The sequence below is a fragment of the Pseudophryne corroboree genome, chromosome 3 (genome assembly GCF_028390025.1).
Source record: "Pseudophryne corroboree isolate aPseCor3 chromosome 3, aPseCor3.hap2, whole genome shotgun sequence".
NCBI lineage: Eukaryota > Metazoa > Chordata > Amphibia > Anura > Myobatrachidae > Pseudophryne > Pseudophryne corroboree.
In genome coordinates, this window is record NC_086446.1 from 499,579,137 (window position 1) to 499,597,315 (window position 18,179).

Sequence of the window (18,179 nt, forward strand, 5' to 3'; positions counted from 1 at the left end):
TAGAAGCTATAGAAAAGTATATATATTATATACTGGTGTTCCCCAGTTCCCACAATGCAGCACACTGATCAGATATTTGCAGCACACTGAGCACAGATATGGAGCGTTTTCAGGCAGAGAACGTAGATATTTTCAGCACACTGAGCACAGATTACGGAGCTTTTCAGGGAGAGAACGCTGCCACGTCCTCTCCGTTCAATCTCCAAAGCACGATTGAAAATGGCGGTGACGCGCAGCTCCTTATATAGAATACGAATCTCGCGAGAATACGACAGCGGGATGATGACGTTCGGGCGTGTTCTGGTTAACCGAGCAAGGCGGGAAGATCCGAGGCTGCCTCAGAACCGTGTAAAATGGGTGAAGTTCGGGGGGGTTCGGATCCCGAGGAACCGAACCCGCTCATCTATAATTTGGTCACATGGTTCTGATTGCCCAAAGTCGACAGCTTGACATGAGAGACGTTCTGTCTCACCCGCTAGGACCTCTGCCTTGGTCACTCGCTAATGGTGATGGGTCGTTAAGGAAGACAAACAAGGCTGCACTTGCACGAGAGCTGGAAAATAATGTTTCCCCAGCAGAAGACATCCCTTCCAACTCCGCCTGCATAATTGACGGAATATGCTTAGTACAGAAAATGATGGGCAGTGAAAAGACTTTCGCAGAGCTTTCCGATTCCATTCTTTTCCGTATATTACATGAGGGTGCAAAGAGTCCACGAATTGATGTTGTTTTTGACGTGTACCATGACGCTTCAATTAAAGATGCAGAAAGATGCAATCGTGGATCAAGCAATTCAAAAACATTGCACCAGCGCACCATATTCAGCAATGGAGAAAATTTTGGTGCAACTCCTCAAACAAGTCCGCTCTTATTCAGTTCTTGGTTGAACAGTGGAAGTTGCGAAAGAATATGAGCAAACTACAAGACAAAATATTCTATGTAACGTGCGTTGAAATGTGCTACAAAATCACAAAAGATGACTGGGAAGAAGTTACTGAATTAAAGTCTACACAAGAGGAGGCAGATACTAGGATGTTGATACTTGCATTGCATGCAGCCGAAACAGGGGCAATAGTTATATCAGCTGAAGATACTGATGTACTTGTACTGTGCCTTGGATGTGCACGCAACATTCACTGTTCAATGTATATCAAGTGCGGAACGCAGAATAGAACTCGGTTCGTGGACATTAATCAAATGGCCAACTTATTGGGAAGCAATGTCTGTGATTCGCTTGTTGGATTGCATGCTTTCACCGGATGTGACACTGTGAGTGCATTTGCAGGTCGAGGAAAGATTAAGGCATTGAATCAGCTCAAAAAGGACAAGACCATCCAGCAGATCTTCAGTGAACTTGGCAAAGAGTGGGAAATTACTGACGAAATCTTTGACAGCATACAGCAGTTTACATGCCACATGTATTCGCCTTCTATCAAAACATGGTAGCGCAATTCATTGACTGAACAACTATTTTGTACCAAACGCGGGGAGTTAGAGTCAAGTCAGCTGCCTCCTTGTAAAGACTGTCTCTTTATGCACACTCTTCAGGCAAACTACCAGGCAGCTATATGGAGACGATGTCTTGAAGGCCAACCATCAATTCCTAATCCAACACTTTATGGATGGACAACAGATGGCGATGGAAATCTTACAATTGAGTGGATGCGCATATCACCAGCTCCCGAATCAGTATTGAACTTACTGTTTTGTTCATGTTCTCGCTCTTGTACCTTACCAGGTTGTACATGCCTAAGTAACAGCCTGGCCTGTACTGAGATGTGCACACTGAACAACTGTAGCAACAAAAAATCAAAGCATGTTGAGAGAGAAGTAGAGCTGGGAGACTCTGAGGATGATGATGAGGCTGTAGAGGAGGAAAATTAAGATTTCTCTTACGTCCTAGAGGATGCTGGGGACTCCGTAAGGACCATGGGGTATAGACGGGCTCCGCAGGAGACATGGGCACTCTAAAGACTTTAGATGGGTGTGCACTGGCTCCTCCCTCTATGCCCTTCCTCCAGACCTCAGTTAGATCCTGTGCCCAGAGGAGACTGGGTGCACTGCAGGGGAGCTCTACTGAGCTGGCAACAGGCTCCCTGCATCGTGGGACTGAGGGGAGAGAAGCAGACCTACTTAAATGATAGGCTCTGCTTCTTAGGCTACTGGACACCATTAGCTCCAGAGGGTTGGAACGCAGGTCTCACCCTCGCCATTCGTCCCGGAGCCGCGCCGCCGTCCTCCTCACAGAGCCGGAAGATAGAAGCCGGGTGAGTATGAGAAGATAGAAGACTTCTGATCTTCTATGAGGCAACGCGCAGCGCCATTGCTCCCAACACACACACACACACACACACACACACACACACACACACACACGTGGCACTGTATGGGTGCAGGGCGCAGGGGGGGGGCGCCCTGGGCAGCAACTATTAACCCTCTGGGGACACTGGCATAGATATATACTGCGGAGGCAGTATATTGCAAAAACCCCCGCCAGTATAAAGATTTGACTGGGATCGAAGCCTGCCGGTAAGGGGGCAGAGCTTGATTCCTCAGCACTAACCAGCGCCATTTTCTCCACAGCACGCTGCAGAGAAGCTTGCTCCCCGGACTCTCCCCTGCTGAACACTAGTATACACGGCAAAAAAAAGGGGGGGGGGGGCAAATTTAATTGGCACAGTGAGTATATTTATAAAAGCGCTGAACTGACTGGGATTTTATTCCAGTGTCCGGTGGCGCTGGGTGTGTGCTGGCATACTCTCTCTCACTCCAAAGGGCCTTATTGGGGGACTGTATATATGTGTGTGTGTGTTTGTGTGTGTTTGTGTGTGTGTATATGTGTGTATATATATATATATATATATATATATATATATATATATATATATATATATATATATATATATATCTCCCTGAGTGTGTGGGGGTGTCGGTACGTGTGTGTCGCATGTCTGATGCGGAAGGCTCTTCTAAGGAGGAGGTGGAGCAGATGATTGTGGTGTCTCCGTCGGCAATGCTGACACCTGATTGGCTGGATATGTGGAATGTTTTAAATGCAAATGTGTCTTTATTACATAAGAGAATGGACAAAGCAGAGTCCAGAGAAAAGACAGGGAGTCAATCCATGGCTTTGGCTGTATCACAGGGCCCTCCAGGGTCTCAGAAACGTCCCCTGTCCCAAGTAGCAGACACTGATACCGACACTAATTCTGACTCCAGTGTCGACTACGATGATGCAAGGTTACATCCACGGGCCAAAAGTATTCATTATATGATTATTGCAATAAAAGATGTTTTGCATATCACAGATGACCCCTCGTTCCCTGACACGAGGGTATGCATGTTTAAGGAAAAGAAACCTGAGGTAACCTTTTCCCCCATCCCATGAGCTGAACGCGTTATTTGAAAAGGCTTGGGAAACTCCAGACAAGAAACTGCAGATTCCCAAGAGAATTCTTATGGCGTATCCTTTCCCTGCACAGGACAGGTTACGGTGAGAATCCTCGCCCAGGGTGGACAAGGCTTTAACGCGCTTGTCCAAAAAGGTGGCGTTACCGTCTCCAGACACGGCAGCCCTCAAGGATCCTGCTGATCGCAGACAGGAAACTACCTTAAAATCAATTTATGCACATACGGGTGCCTTGCTCAGACCGGCAATAGCGTCGGCTTGGGTTTGTAGCGCTGTAGCAGCTTGGGCAGATACCTTGTCATCTGACATTGATACCCTAGATAGGGATAGCATTTTATTGACCTTAGGTCACATTAAAGACGCAGTCTTATATATGAGAGACGCTTCGAGAGACGTTGGGCTGTTAGGTTCGAGAGCCAACGCCATGGCGATTTCTGCTAGGCGAGCCCTGTGGACCCGCCAATGGACGGGTGATGCCGACTCAAAGAGACATATGGAAGTTTTGCCTTACAAGGGTGAGGTTTTATTTGGGGAAGGTCTCGCGGACCTGGTTTCCACAGCTACCGCGGGTAAATCTACTTTTTTACCTTATGTTCCCCCACAGCAAAAGAAAACACCACAATATCAGATGCAGTCCTTTCGGTCGCATAAGTCCAGAAGAGGTCGGGGCTCTTCCTTCCTCGCCAGAGGTAAGGGTAGAGGGAAAAGAATGCCTGCTACGGCTAGTTCCCAGGAGCAGAAGTCCTCCCCGGCTTCTACTAAATCCACCGCATGACGCTGGGGCTCCTCTGAAGGAGTCCGCGCCGGTGGGGGCACGTCTTCGACTCTTCAGCCACGTCTGGGTTCAGTCAGACGTGGATCCTTGGCCGATGGAAATTGTATCCCAAGGCTACAAGCTGGAATTCGAAGACGTGCCTCCTCGACGAATTTTCAAATCGTCTTTACCAGCTTCTCCCCCAGAAATGGAGATAGTTTTAGCTGCAATTCAAAAACTGTGTCAACAACAAGTGATTGTCAAGGTTCCCCTAGTGCAACAGGGGAAGGGGTACTATTCAACCCTGTTTGTGGTCCCGAAACCGGATGGCTCGGTCAGACCCATTCTAAATCTAAAATCCCTAACCCTGTACTTGAAAAAGTTCAAATTCAAGATGGAATCGCTCCGGGCAGTTATCTCCAGCCTGGAAGGGGGGGATTTTATGGTGTCACTAGACATAAAGGATGCATACCTTCATGTCCCCATATATCCCCCTCATCAGGCATACCTGAGATTCGCTGTACAGGACTGTCATTACCAGTTTCAGACGTTGCCGTTTGGGCTTTCCACGGCCCCGAGGATTTTCACCAAGGTAATGGCGGAATGATGGTGCTCCTGCGCAGGCAGTGAGTCACAATTATCCCGTACTTGGACGATCTCCTGATAAAAGCGAGATCGAGAGATCAATTGCAGAAAAGCGTGTCGCTCTCCCTGAGAGTGCTGCAGCAGCATGGCTGGATTCTAAATCTGCCAAAGTCACAGTTGATTCTAACGACTCGGCTATCCTTTCTTAGGCATGATTCTGGACACGGAACAAAAGAGGGTTTTTCTCCCGATGGAAAAAGCCCAGGAACTCCAGAACATGGTCAGAGACCTGTTAAAACCGAAAAAAGTGTCAGTCCATCAATGCACTCGAGTACTTGGAAAAATGGTGGCGACCTACGAGGCCATCCCCTTCGGCAGGTTCCATGCGAGGACGTTTCAGTGGGACCTTCTGGACAAGTGGTCGGGGTCCCATCTACAAATATATCAGAAAATAAGCCTGTCCCCCAGGGCCAGGGTGTCTCTCCTGTGGCTGCTCACCTTCTCGAAGGTCGCAGGTTCGGCATTCAAGATTGGGTTCTGGGTTATGGTGACCACGGACGCGAGCCTACGAGGATGGGGAGCATTCACACAAGGAAGACATTTTCAGGGACTATGGTCAAGCCAGGAGGCTTGTCTACACATCAACGTACTGGAATTGAGGGCCATATAAAACGGCCTACGACAAGCGAAGAATCTTCTTCGCGACCTACCGGTTCTGATTCAATCAGACAACGTCACAGTTGTGGCTCATGTAAATCGCCAAGGCGGGACAAGGAGCAGAGTGGCAATGGCGGAAGCCACCAGTATTCTTCGCTGGGCGGAAAATCACGCAAGCGCTCTGTCAGCAGTCTTCATTCCGGGAGTGGACAACTGGGAAGCAGACTTCCTCAGCAGACACGATCTCCATCCAGGAGAGTGGGGACTTCATCAAGAAGTTTTTGCAGAGATAACAAGTCAGTGGGGACTTCCACAAATAGACATGATGGCATCACCCCTCAACAAGAAGCTTCAGAGGTATTGTGCCAGGTCAAGGGACCCTCAGGCAGTAGCGGTGGACGCCCTAGTGACACCATGGGTGTTTCAGTCGGTCTATGTGTTCACTCCTCTTCCACTCATCTCAAAAATACTGAGAATCATAAGACGAAAAAGAGTGCAGACAGTACTCATTGTTCCGGATTGGCCTCGAAGGGCCTGGTATTCAGATCTTCAGGAAATGCTCACAGAAGATCCGTGGCCTCTTCCTCTCAGGGAAGACCTATTGCAGCAGGGGCCCTGCGTGTTCCAAGATTTATTGCGGTTACGTTTGACGGCATGGTGACTGAACACCAAATCCTAGCGGGGAAAGGTATTCCAGGGGAAGTCATCCCTACTCTGATTAAGGCTAGGAAGGAGGTGACGGCGAAACATTATCACCGCATCTGGAGGAAGTATGTATCTTGGTGTGAAGCCAAGAATGCTCCTACTGAAGATTTCCATCTGGGCCGTTTTCTCCACTTTCTACAGACAGGAGTGGATATGGTCCTAAAGTTAGGCTCCATTAAGGTACAGATTTCGGCCCTATCAATTTTCTTTCAGAAGGAATTGGGTTCTGTCCAAGAGGTCCAGACTTTTGTAAAGGGAGTGCTGCACATCCAGCCTCCTTTTGTGCCCCCAGTGGCACCATGGGACCTTAACGTGGTGTTACAGTTCCAAAAATCTCACTGGTTTGAGCCTCTTCAAACGGTGGATTTAAAATTTCTCACTTGGAAGGTGGTCATGTTGTTGGCCTTGGCATCTGCACGGCGGGTGTCCGAATTGGCGGCTTTGTCTCACAAGAGCCCCTATCTGATTTTCCATGTGGATAGAGCAGAATTAAGGACTCGTCCTCAATTTTTGCCTAAGGTGGTTTCATCTTTTCATATGAACCAACCTATCGTGGTGCCGGTGGCTACGGGTGACTTGGAGGATTCCAAGTCCCTTGATGTAGTCAGGGCCTTAAAAATGTATGTAGCCAGGACGGCTCGGGTTAGGAAAACAGAGGCACTGTTTGTCCTGTATGCAGCCAACAAGCTTGGCGCTCCTGCTTCTAAACAGACTATTGCTCGCTGGATCTGTAACACGATTCAGTAGGCTCATTCTACGGCTGGATTGCCGTTACCAAATTCGGTAAAGGCCCATTCCACTAGGAAGGTGGGCTCTTCTTGGGCGGCTGCCCGAGGTGTCTCTGCATTGCAACTTTGCCAAGCGGCTACTTGGTCGGGTTCAAACTCTTTTGCTAAATTCTACAAGTTTGATACCTTGGCTGAGGAGGACCTCATGTTTGCTCAATCGGTGCTGCAGAGTCAGCCGCACTCTCCCGCCCGGTCTGGAGCTTTGGTATAATCCCCATGGTCCTTACGGAGTCCCCAGCATCCTCTAGGAAAATATTTTAAACCTACCGGTAAATCTTTTTCTACTAGTCCGTAGAGGATGCTGGGCGCCCGTCCCAGTGCAGACTAAATTCTGCAAGACTTGTATATAGTTATTGCTTACATAAGGGTTATGTTACAGTTTTGATCAGTCTCGGGCTGATGCTGTTTTGTTTCATACAGTTAACTGGTTCGTATGTTCCAAGTTGTACGGTGTGGATGGTGTGGGCTGGTATGTATCTTGCCCTTAGATTAACAAAAATCCTTTCCTCGTACTGTCCGTCTCCTCTGGGCACAGTTCTCTAACTGAGGTCTGGAGGAGGGGCATAGAGGGAGGAGCCAGTGCACACCCATCTAAAGTCTTTATAGTGCCCATGTCTCCTGCGGAGCCAGTCTATACCCCATGGTCCTTACGGAGTCCCCAGCATCCTCTACGGACTAGGAGAAAAAGATCTACCGGTAGGTTTAAAATCTTATTTTTTGACTCTATAGACATTTCACTTCGAGATACTTAAATTTTATTCAGTAATAATTATTATTCATATCTCTTAAATTGTTTGGGTTACAACTTTACGCATACATATTTTGATTAATAATTTAAATACAATGCAAACTATAAAAAAATTGCATCAAAGTGGTTCTTTTGTTATAACAGAAACTACCCCCCCCCCCCCCCCCCGAACTTCACCCATTTTACACGGGTCCGAGGCAGACTCGGATCCTCCTGCCTTGCTCGGTTAACCCGAGCGCGCCCGAACGTCATCATCCCGCGGTCGGATTCTCGCGAGATTCGTATACTATATAAGGAGCCGCGCGTCGCCGCCATTTTTCACTCGTGCATTGGAGATGATCGTTAGAGGACGTGGCTGGCGTCCTCTCAGTTTCTATGTTCAGTGGGCTGCAAATTGTGCTGCAAATATCTGTGCTCAGTGTGCTGCAAATATCTGTGCTCAGTGTGCTGCAAGTGCAAATATCTACGTTCTCTGCCTGAAAAACGCTCCATATCTGACTGTTCTCACTGTGCGGCACATATCTGTGCTCAGTGTGCTAATTGCTTTATTGTGGGGACTGGGGACCAGCAGTATTATATAGTAGGAGGACAGTGCAGAGTTTTGGTGACCAGTGACCACCAGTATTATACGTTCTCTGCCTGAAAAACGCTCCATATCTGTGCTGCATTGTAGTATATAGTAGGAGGACAGTGCAGAATTTTGCTGACCACCAGTATAACTATATATATATATATATATATATATATATATATATATATATATATATATATATATATAGCAGTACGGTACAGTAGTCCACTGCTCTACCTACCTCTGTGTCGTCAAGTATACTATCCATCCATACCTGTGGTGCATTTCAGTTTTGCACAGTTTGCTGACCACCAGTATAACTATATATATATATATAGCAGTACGGTACAGTAGTCCACTGCTCTACCTACCTCTGTGTCGTCAAGTATACTATCCATCCATACCTGTGGTGCATTTCAGTTTTGCACAGTTTGCTGACCACCAGTATATAATATATAGCAGTACGGTACAGTAGGCCACTGCTCTACCTACCTCTGTGTCGTCAAGTATACTATCCATCCATACCTGTGGTGCATTTCAGTTTTGCACAGTTTGCTGACCACCAGTATATACTATATGGCAGTACGGTACAGTAGGCCACTGCTCTACCTACCTCTGTGTCGTCAAGTATACTATCCATCCATACCTGTGGTGCATTTCAGTTTTGCACAGTTTGCTGACCATCAGTATATACTATATAGCAGTACGGTACAGTAGGCCACTGCTCTACCTACCTCTGTGTCGTCAAGTATACTATCCATCCATACCTGTGGTGCATTTCAGTTGTGCGCAGTATATATAGTAGTAGGCCATTGCTATTGATATATTACTGGCATATAATTCCACACATTAAAAAATGGAGAACAAAAATGTGGAGGGTAAAATAGGGAAAGATCAAGATCCACTTCCACCTCGTGCTGAAGCTGCTGCCACTAGTCATGGCCGAGACAATGAAATGCCATCAACGTCGTCTGCCAAGGCCGATGCCCTATGTCATAGTAGAGAGCATGTAAAATACAAAAAAATAAAGCTCCGTAAAATGACCCAAAAATATAAATCAAAATCGTCTGAGGAGAAGCGTAAACTTGCCAATGTGCCATTTGGACACGGAGTGGCAAGGAACGGCTGAGGGCCTGGCCTATGTTCAAGGCTAGTGGTTCAGCTTCACATAAGGATGGAAGCACTCATCCTCCTGCTAGAAAACTTAAAAGAGTTAAGATGGCAAAAGCACAGCAAAGAACTGCGTTCTTCTAAATCACAAATCCCCAAGGAGAGTCCAATTGTGTCGGTTGCGATGCCTGCACCTCTTTTTCTTTCATTTTTCTTTGCATCATGTGCTTTTTGGGGACTATTTTTGGAAGTGCCATTCTGTCTGACACTGCAGTGCCACTCCTAGATGGGCCAGGTGTTTGTGTCGGCCACTTGGGTCGCTTAACTTAATCATCCAGCGACCTCATTGCGCCTCTTTTTTTTCTTTGCATCATGTGCTGTTTGGGGACTATTTTTTAAATCTGCCATCCTGTCTGACACTGCAGTGCCACTCCTAGATGGGCCAGGTGTTTGTGTCGGCCACTTTGGTCGCTTAGCTTAGCCATCCCACGACCTTGGTGCACCTCTTTCTCTAACGTCCTAGTGGATGCTGGGAACTCCGTAAGGACCATGGGGAATAGCGGGCTCCGAAGGAGGCTGGGCACTCTAGAAAGATCTTAGACTACCTGGTGTGCACTGGCTCCTCCCACTATGACCCTCCTCCAAGCCTCAGTTAGATTTCGTGCCCGGCCGAGGTTGGATGCACACTAGGGGCTCTCCTGAGCTCTTAGAAAGTTATAGTCTTAGAATTTGTTATTTTCAGTGAGACCTGCTGGCAACAGGCTCACTGCAGCGAGGGACTAAGGGGAGAAGAAGCGAACTCGCCTGCTTGCAGCCGGATTGGGCTTCTTAGGCTACTGGACACCATTAGCTCCAGAGGGATCGACCGCAGGCCCAGCCTTGATGTTCGGTCCCGGAGCCGCACCGCCGTCCCCCTTACAGAGCCAGAAGCAAGAAGATGGTCCGGAAAATCGGCGGCATGAAGACTCTGTCTTCACCAAGGTAGCGCACAGCACTGCAGCTGTGCGCCATTGCTCCTCTCACACACTTCACACTCCGGTCACTGAGGGTGCAGGGCGCTGGGGGGGGCGCCCTGAGGCAGCAATAAAAACACCTTGGCTGGCTAAAATACCTCAATATATGGCCCCAGGGGCTATATATGAGGTAAATACCCCTGCCAGAATTGCATAAAAAACGGGAGAATAGGCCGCGAAAAAGGGGCGGAGCCTATCTCCTCAGCACACTGGCGCCATTTTTCCCTCACAGCTCGGCTGGAAGGAAGCTCCCTGGCTCTTCCCTGCAATTCTACAGTACAGTAAGAGGGAAAAGAGAGGGGGGGCATTAAAATTGGCACTGTATACAGTATATTATATAAAAAGCAGCTATTAGGGACATAACTCAGTTAGTCCCTGTATATATATATAGCGCTCTGGTGTGTGCTGGCATACTCTTACTCTGTCCCCCCAAAGGGCTTTTGTGGGTCCTGTCCTCGTTTAGAGCATTCCCTGTGTGTCTGCGGTGTGTCGGTACGGCTGTGTCGACATGTTGAATGAGGAGGCTTATATGGTGACAGAACAGAGGCCGATATATGTGATGTCGCCCCCTGTGGGGCCGACACCAGAGTGGATGGATAGGTGAAAGGTATTAACCGACAGTGTCAACTCCTTACATAAAAGGGTGGATGACGTAACAGCTGTGGGACAGCCGGCTTCGCAACCCGCGCCTGCCCAGGCGTCTCAAAGGCCATCAGGGGCTCAAAAACGCCCGCTCTCTCAGATGGCAGACACAGATGTCGACACGGAGTCTGACTCCAGTGTCGACAAGGTGGAGACATATACACAATCCACTAGGAACATCCATGACGTGATCCGGCAATAAAAAATGTGTTATACATTTCTGACTTTAACCCAAGCACCTCTAAAAATGGGTTTTAGGTTTGGGGAGAAAAAACAGGCAGTGTTTTGTTCCCCCATCAGATGAATAAATGAAGTGTGTGAAAGCGTGGGTTCCCCCGTTAAGAAACTGGTAATTTATAAAAAGTTACTGATGGCGTACCCTTTCCCGCCAGGTGGATAAGTTACGCTGGGAGATATCCCCTAGGGTGGATAAGGCGCTCACACGTTTGTCAAAAAAGGTGGCACTGCCGTCTTAGGATACGGCCACTTTAATAGGTGCCTGTTGATAAAAAAACAGGAGGCTATCCTGAAGTCTGTATTTACACACTCAGGTACTAGACTGAGACCTGCAGATAGTGCTGCTGCAGCGTGGTCGGTGACCCTGTCAAACAGGGATACTAGTTGGCAAACATAAAAACATATTAAAGACGTCGTCTTATATATGGGGGATGCACAGAGGGATATTTTGCCGGCTGGCATCCAAAATAAATGTAATGTCCATTCTGTCAGGAGGGTATTAGAGACCTGTCACTGGACAGGTGATGCTGACTTAAAAAGCGCATAGAGAGCCTTATAAGGGTGAGGAATTATTTGGGGATGGTCTCTGGGACCTCGTATCCACAGCAACTGCTGGGAAGAAATAATTTTACCTCAGGTTTCCTCACAGACAAAGGTACAGTCCTTTCGGCTTCAGAAAAGCAAGCGGGTCAAATGGCGCTTCCTTTCTGTACAGAGACAAGGGGAAAAAAGCTGCACCAGTCAGCCTGTTCCCAGAATCAAGATTCTTCCCCCGCCTCCTGTGAGGCCACACCATGACGCGGGTGCTCCACAGGTGTAGCTAGGTACGGTGGGGGGCCGTCTAAAAAATTTCAGCAATTAGTGGGCTCGCTCACAGGTGGATCCCTGTTTCTTTCAAGTAGTATTTCAGGGGTACAAGCTGGAATTCGAGATGTCTCCCCCCAGCCGTTTCCTAAAATATGCCTTGCTGACAACTCCCTCAGGCAGGGAGGCTGTGCTAGAGGCAATTAATAAGCGGTATTCCCAGCAGGTAATACTCAAGGTGCCCCTACTTCAACAAGGACGGGGTTACTATTCCACACGGGTTGGGGTACCGAAACTGCATGGTTCGGTGTGACCCATTTTATATTTAAAATCCTTGAACACAAAAATTCAAGTTCAAGATGGAATCGCTCAGGGCGGTTATTCCAAGCCTGGACGAGGGGGATTACATGGTATCCTGGGACATCAAGGATGCTTACCTGCATGTCCCCATTTACCATCCTCGCCAGGAGTACCTCAGATTTGTGGTACAGGATTACCATTACCAAGTCCAGACACTGCCGTTTGGACTGTACATGGCACCGAGGGTGTTTTATCAAGGTAATGGCCGAGATGTTGATACTCCTTCAAAAAAAGGGAGTTGTAATTATCCCGTACTTGGACAATCTCGTTATAAGGGCGAGGTCCAAGGAGCAGTTGGTAGTCGGGGTAGCACTATTTTGGAAAGTGCTACAACAGCATGGTTGGATTCTAAACAGTCCAAAGTCACAGCTGGTTCCTATGACACGTCTACTGTTCCTGGGGATGGTTCTGGACATAAATCAGAAATAGTGTTTCTCCCGGAGGAGAAAGCCAAGGAGTAGTCCTCTCTAGTCAGAGACCTCCTGAAGCCAAAATAGGTAGCAGTGCATCATTGCACGCGAGTCCTGGGAAAAATGGTAGCTTCCTACGAAGCAATCCCATTAGGCAGGTTCCATACAAGAACTTTTCAGAGGGACCTGTTGGACAAGTGGTCCGGATCGCATTTTCCGATGCATAGGCTGATAACCCTGTCTCCAAGGACCAGGGTATCTCTACTGTGATGGCTGCAGAGTGCCCATCTTCAAGAGGGCCGCAGTTTCGGCATACAGGACTAGGTCCTAGTGACCATGGATTCCAGCCTTTGAGGCTGGGAGGCAGTCACACAGGGAAGAAATTTCCAGGGACTTTGGTCAAGTCAGGTTATTTCCCTACACATAAATATTCTGGACCTGAGGGCCATTTACAATGCCCTGAGGCCGGCAAGGCCTCTGCTTCAAAACCAGCCGGTACTGATCCAATCAGACAACATCACGGCAGTCGCCCATGTAAACCAACAGGGCGGCACAAGAAGCAGGATGGCGATGGCAGAAGCCACAAGGATTCTCCGATAGGCGGAAAATCATGTGTTAGCACTGTCAGCAGTGTTCATTCCCGGAGTGGACAACTGGGAAGCAGATCTTCTCAACAGACACGACCTCCACCCGGGAGAATGGGGATTTCCTCCAGAAGTCTTCCAATAGGATTGTACACCATTGGGAAAGGCCACAGGTGGACATGATGGCGTCCCGCCTCAACAAAAAGCTATAAAAGATATTGCACCGGGTCAAGGGACCCTCAGGCGATAGCTATGGACGCTCTGGTAACACCGTGGGTGTACCAGTCGGGTTATGTGTTCTCCCCTCTGCCTCTCATACCAAAGGTACTGAGAATAATAAGAAGGCGAGGAGTAAGAACGATACTCGTGGATGGCCAAGAAGAGCTTGGTACCCAGAACTTCAAGAATTTATATCAGAGGACCCATGGCCTCTGCCACTCAGACAGGACCTGCGGCAGCAGGGGCCCTGTCTGTTCCAAGACTTACCGCGGCTGCGTTTGTCGGCATGGCGGTTGAACGCCGGATCCTGAAGGAAAAGGGCATTCCGGAGGAAGTCATTCCTACGCTTACTAAAGCCAGGAAAGAGGTTACAGCAACTCATTATCACCGCATATGGCGAAAATATGTTGCATGGTGTGAGGCCGAAAGGGCCCCAACAGAGGAATTTCAACTAGGTCGATTTCTGCATTTCCTGCAAGCAGGAGTGACTATGGGCCTTAAATTGGGTTCCATTAAGGTACAGATCTCGGCTCTGTCGATTTTCTTTCAAAAAGAACTAGCTTCAGTACCTGAAGTTCAGACATTTATAAAAGGAGTGCTGCAGAGTCAGCCCCCGTTTGTGCCTCCTGTGGCACCTTGGGATCTCAACGTGGTGTTGAGTTTCTTAAAATCACATTGGTTTGAACCACTAAAAACCGTGGATCTGAAATATCTCACGTGGAAGGTGGTTATGTTATTGGCCTTGGCTTCTGCCAGGCGAGTATCAAAGTTGGCGGCTTTGTCTTGTAAAAGCCCTTATTTGATTTTCCATATGGATAGGGCAGAATTGAGGACTCGTCCCCAGTTTCTCCCAAAGGTGGTGTCAGCGTTTCACCTGAACCAGCCTATTGTGGTGCCTAGGCTACTAGGGACTTGGAGGACTCCAAGTTGCTAGACGTTGTCAGGGCACTGAAAATATATGTTTCCAGAACGGCTAGAGTCAGAAAATCTGACTCGCTGTTTATCCTATATGCACCTAACAAGCTGGGTGCTCCTGCTTCTAAGCAGACTATTGCTCGTTGGATTTGTAGTACAATTCAGCTTGCACATACTGTGGCAGGCCTGCCACAGCCAAAATCTGTCAATGCCCATTCCACAAGGAAGGTGGGCTCATCTTGGGCGGCTGCCCGAGGGGTCTCGGCTTTACAACTTTGCCGAGCAGCTACTTGGTCAGGGGCAAACACGTTTGCAAAATTCTACAAATTTGATACCCTGGCTGAGGAGGACCTGGAGTTCTCTCATTCAGTGCTGCAGAGTCATCCGCACTCTCCCGCCCGTTTGGGAGCTTTGGTATAATCCCCATGGTCCTTACGGAGTTCCCAGCATCCACTAGGACGTTAGAGAAAATAAGAATTTACTCACCGGTAATTCTATTTCTCGTAGTCCGTAGTGGATGCTGGGCGCCCATCCCAAGTGCGGTTTATCTGCAATACTTGTACATAGTTATTGTTAACTAAATCGGGTTATTGTTGAGCCATCTGTTGAGAAGCTCTATTGTTTCATACTGTTAACTGTGTTTCATATCACGAGTTGTACGGTGTGATTGGTGTGGCTGGTATGAGTCTTACCCGGGATTCAAAATCCTTCCTTATTGTGTACGCTCGTCCGGGCACAGTACCTAACTGAGGCTTGGAGGAGGGTCATAGTGGGAGGAGCCAGTGCACACCAGGTAGTCTAAGATCTTTCTAGAGTGCCCAGCCTCCTTCGGAGCCCGCTATTCCCCATGGTCCTTACGGAGTTCCCAGCATCCACTACGGACTACGAGAAATAGAATTACCGGTGAGTAAATTCTTATTTTTTTTCTTCTTTGCATCATGTGCTGTTTGGGGACTATTTTTTAAATCTGCCATCCTGTCTGACACTGCAGTGCAACTCCTAGATGGGCCAGGTGTTTGTGACGGCCACTTGGGTCGCTTAGCTTAGTCATCCAGCGACCTCGGTGCAAATTTTAGGACTAAAAATAATATTGTGAGGTGTTCATAATAGACTGAAAATGAGTGGAAATTATGGTTATTGAGGTTAATAATACTATGGGATCAAAATGACCCCCAAATTCTATGATTTAAGCTGTTTTTGAGGGTTTTTAAAAAAACACCCAAATCCAAAACACACCCGAATCCGACAAAAAAATTTCAGGGAGGTTTTGCCAAAACGCGTCCGAATCCAAAACACGGCCGCGGAACCAAATCCAAAACACAAAACCCGAAAAATTTCCGGTGCACATCACTAGTTATCATACTAAAAAACAACTCTACTATCATAGTTCTACAAAAGAAATACAACAAAGTTTTGCCCCCTTTACTGGTACCGATTAGTAAAAAATCTGGTTTTGGCCCATGGACTAATTTGTTCTCTCCAACTAGTGTTGAATGAAGCAGAATGTAGCCCTTTCTGTGTTTCAGTCCCTATATATAAGAATAGTCTCTGCCATCCTCAAATGGAACAGTGGTCCCTTTTAATGTCCTTTCTCATCTGCAATCTGCTAATTGAATGGACCATAGCTAAGTTGGGACACCGTCCACATTCATATACTTTTAATTTATCTCCATCATTTATGTCCGTTACTTTTGTGCTACATACATATTCTAGTGTCCAGTCACGCCATTACCCCCCACTCCCTTGAGGATTGAAAGTATATGGGTTTTTAGAAGAGCCACATTAATCTTTTTAATTAAAAAAAGGCAGCTGTGTGTTTATTGTTGCTGGAGTTTAATAAGTTGTTATTTTTCAGATGCTCTGCAAAGCTTGGAGAGCAGCTGGCAGATCTTCATCTCCATAACCAGAGGCTACAGGAGAAGATGAACAAGGAAAGCGGAATTGTGGGTAATTACAGATTGGGATCACATTCCCAAAAGTAACGAGAGATCTTTCTGTGGCAGAGTATTCTTTTTTTCTCTAACGTCCTAGTGGATGCTGGGGACTCCGTAAGGACCATGGGGAATAGACGGGCTCCGCAGGAGACTGGGCACTCTAAAGAAAGATTTAGTACTACTGGTGTGCACTGGCTCCTCCCTCTATGCCCCTCCTCCAGACCTCAGTTAGAATCTATGCCCGGCCAGAGCTGGGTGCTTTTAGTGGGCTCTCCTGAGCTTGCTAAGAAGAAAGTATTTTAGTTAGGTTTTTTATTTTCAGAGAGCTGGCAACAGACTCTCTGCTACGAGGGACTGAGGGGAGAGAAGCAAACCTACTAACTGCGGCTAGGTTGCGCTTCTTAGGCTACTGGACACCATTAGCTCCAGAGGGATCGAACACAGGTACCTAACCTTGATCGTCCGTTTCCGGAGCCGCGCCGCCGTCCCCCTCGCAGAGCCAGAAGAACAGAAGCCGGCAGAAGCAAGAAGACATCGAAATCGGCGGCAGAAGACTCCTGTCTTCACTTAAGGTAGCGCACAGCACTGCAGCTGTGCGCCATTGCTCCCACAGCACACCCACACACTCCGGTCACTGTAGGGTGCAGGGCGCAGGGGGGGGGCGCCCTGGGCAGCAATTAGAGTACCTTTGGCAAAATAACACATATATACAGCCAGGCACTGTATATATGTGCGAGCCCCCGCCATTTTTTACACATAGAAGCGGGACAGAAGCCCGCTGCTGAGGGGGCGGGGCCTTCTTCCTCAGCACACCAGCGCCATTTTCTCTCCACAGCTCCGCTGGAAAGAGGCTCCCCAGGCTCTCCCCTGCAGTATCAAGGTAGAAAAAGGGTGAAAAAGAGAGGGGGGGCACATAAATTTAGGCGCATTTTATATAAAACAGCAGCTACTGGGTAAACACTAAGGTACTGTGTAATCCCTGGGTTATATAGCGCTGGGGTGTGTGCTGGCATACTCTCTCTCTGTCTCCCCAAAAGCCTTTGTGGGGTCCTGTCCTCAGTCAGAGCATTCCCTGTGTGTGTGCGGTGTGTCGGTACGTCAGTGTCGACATGTTTGATGAGGAAGGATACGTGGAGGCAGAACAAGTGCAGATGAATGTGGTGTCGCAGCCGACGGTGCCGACACCTGATTGGATGGATATGTGGAAGGTGTTAAATGATAATGTAAGCTCCTTGCATAAAAGGTTGGATAAAGCTGATGTAGTCAGGGTCTCAACCCATGTCGGATCCCACAGCTCAGAGGCCGTCAGGGTCTCATAAGCGCCCACTGTCCCAGATGGTGGACACAGATGCCGACACGGAGTCTGACTCCAGTGTCGATGACGATGATGCAAAGTTGCAGCCTAAAATGACTAAAGCCATCCGCTACATGATTATAGCAATGAAGGATGTATTGCACATATCAGAGGAAAACCCTGTCCCTGACAAGAGGGTTTATATGTATGGGGAGAAAAAGCAAGAAGTGACTTTTCCCCCTTCACATGAATTAAATGAATTATGTGAAAAAGCGTGGGATTCCCCTGATAGGAAAGTAGTAATTTCCTAGAGATTACTGATGGCGTATCCTTTCCCGCCAACGGATAGGTTACGCTGGGAATCCTCCCCTAGGGTAGACAAGGCGTTGACACGCTTATCTAAGAGGGTGGCTCTGCCGTCTCAGGATACGGCCGCCCTG

At 47.9% G+C, this 18,179-nt stretch overlaps 1 protein-coding gene across 2 annotated transcripts in view; it reads left to right on the plus strand.

The window, feature by feature from the left end:
* LOC135056156 (ketosamine-3-kinase-like) overlaps positions 1 to 18,179 on the plus strand; it is a 64,571-nt gene that overhangs the window by 13,118 nt on the left and 33,274 nt on the right. For both annotated transcript variants that reach the window (XM_063960995.1, XM_063960996.1), the window contains one exon: positions 16,367 to 16,458. In XM_063960995.1, coding sequence (XP_063817065.1) covers positions 16,367 to 16,458 — 92 coding nt within the window. The remainder of the gene's footprint in view (positions 1 to 16,366; positions 16,459 to 18,179) is intronic.